The 1,555-nt window shown below is 43.7% G+C and overlaps 1 protein-coding gene across 1 annotated transcript in view; it reads left to right on the top strand.

The window, feature by feature from the left end:
• Positions 1–1,131, top strand: part of LOC108802762 (Fc receptor-like protein 5) — a gene marked incomplete at its 5' end in the record, with an annotated part of 21,227 nt that extends 20,096 nt beyond the window's left edge. Inside the window, one exon of the mRNA XM_018574617.1 lies at positions 1,015–1,131. Coding sequence (XP_018430119.1) covers positions 1,015–1,131 — 117 coding nt within the window. The remainder of the gene's footprint in view (positions 1–1,014) is intronic.
• Positions 1,132–1,555: the final 424 nt, after the last annotated feature.

The raw sequence follows: 1,555 nt of genomic DNA, 5'->3' as shown, positions 1-1,555 counted from the left end.
GGAGGGACAAGCCCCCCCCCCCCCCCCCCCTCATAGTTCTCCTTTAAACAGAAGATATTGTAAGTGGGTTGCGTCCTTCAAGCTCTCACCGTATATGTGCTAATATCCCCAAATATAACAATATATATAATAAATGGTAATACATATTTAGCAGAGCAAAATGGGGCCGAAAGGAAATGTTTATTGTTAGTGTTGATATACTGTACACTTTAAATGCTGTACCCGTCCTGTATAAATGTGTATACATTGTATTTATTTTGGGCATTTGTATATTGCTATTTTTTATATATATAAATAAAGTTTTTTTTTAATTCCAAATTCTTTCTGCTTTAATATTTGAGTGCATTCAAAACTTGTTCCTACCCCGGCATTATAGAATGTCCTGCAGGCCACTGACCCTTGGGAGTGATGAATATACCTGCATACTAGGACACCCCAGGTGTGGCTGGGCAGCTCTCAGGACGCTCTTCAAAATTCTGAAGTCATGTGCTGGCACTTACGGTGGCCACCTATGACACACCACGGGCACTTTGGCAACCTTACCGTGGCTACAGGTATGGCCTGAATTGCAATTCCACCCAAAACATCTTGTTTAGTTTTGAACAGAGGGTGGAAGGGTTAGAACCTCTATCAGGATCTTATTGCTTCTTCTGACTCCACTAGGGAGTTCTTTCTCACATCCTGGATCTCTATGATCTCTCCGGTTTGGCCAAATACAAATGTTTTAGGAGAGTGAGGAAGGGTTGGAGCCTCTTTCACATTTTTATTGCTGCCTGTGAGAGTTTTGGAGAGATTTCGTCTTGTGGTCACCAGAAAAAGGAAGTATAGGGAATCATACGGCCAGGTTCTCATCATTCTCCAGCCCTGAATCCAAATGTTTTGGGCCAGACTTACCCTATCAGGACCACTTTAACCAGCTGCATAGAGCACAACGGGATAAGAATAGCAACAACAACAAAAAAGTGAAGGTACTTAGCACGGCATGGTAATGAAGACATTGTTTGTGTGTTCCAGTGTCAAGCTGCCAATCCCGGGGCCTTGAAAGCAATGGCGTCCTGCTTGATTCCTCCAGGTTCCTTCCTGAGATTATTAATAGCTGGACTGCGTTACGTGAGAAATAATTTCCTCTAATTACATCTTTGTGAGCTTTCCCGGTTTCATTTTTTTTAAACATGTGCAAATCACATCAACGCCATCGGAAGACCACATCGGCTGCTATTCAAATGCAACCCGTCATGTTCCACCTTGAAGGGTGACCCCCGAAGTCCCATTAGGTCAGGTGCAGTTTATAACGGCTTGTATTAAAATCAACCTGAGGTTTAGGTATGGTCACTAAGTTATGGTTGGCAGCTCTGACCACCAGCTGACTTGTCCCCACTGTCCACCGAGATGCTGTCTCAGCCATGACATCATTGCTCTCCAGGAGGTCACATGGGCCACTTCTTAGGATGAAGCCAAGTCCGAAGTGTTGTAGCTACACATAAGAGGATTCAGAAGGCGAAGATGTAATCAGGTCGTAGAGTCCAAGATGATTTCTAATGACTTCATCTGCTTC

This window comes from Nanorana parkeri, unplaced genomic scaffold, assembly GCF_000935625.1.
Source record: "Nanorana parkeri isolate BGI_ZX_2015 unplaced genomic scaffold, ASM93562v1 scaffold3094, whole genome shotgun sequence".
Classification (NCBI taxonomy): domain Eukaryota; kingdom Metazoa; phylum Chordata; class Amphibia; order Anura; family Dicroglossidae; genus Nanorana; species Nanorana parkeri.
Note: the sequence above shows the minus strand (reverse complement) of the source record. Positions and strands in the feature narration are given on the sequence as shown.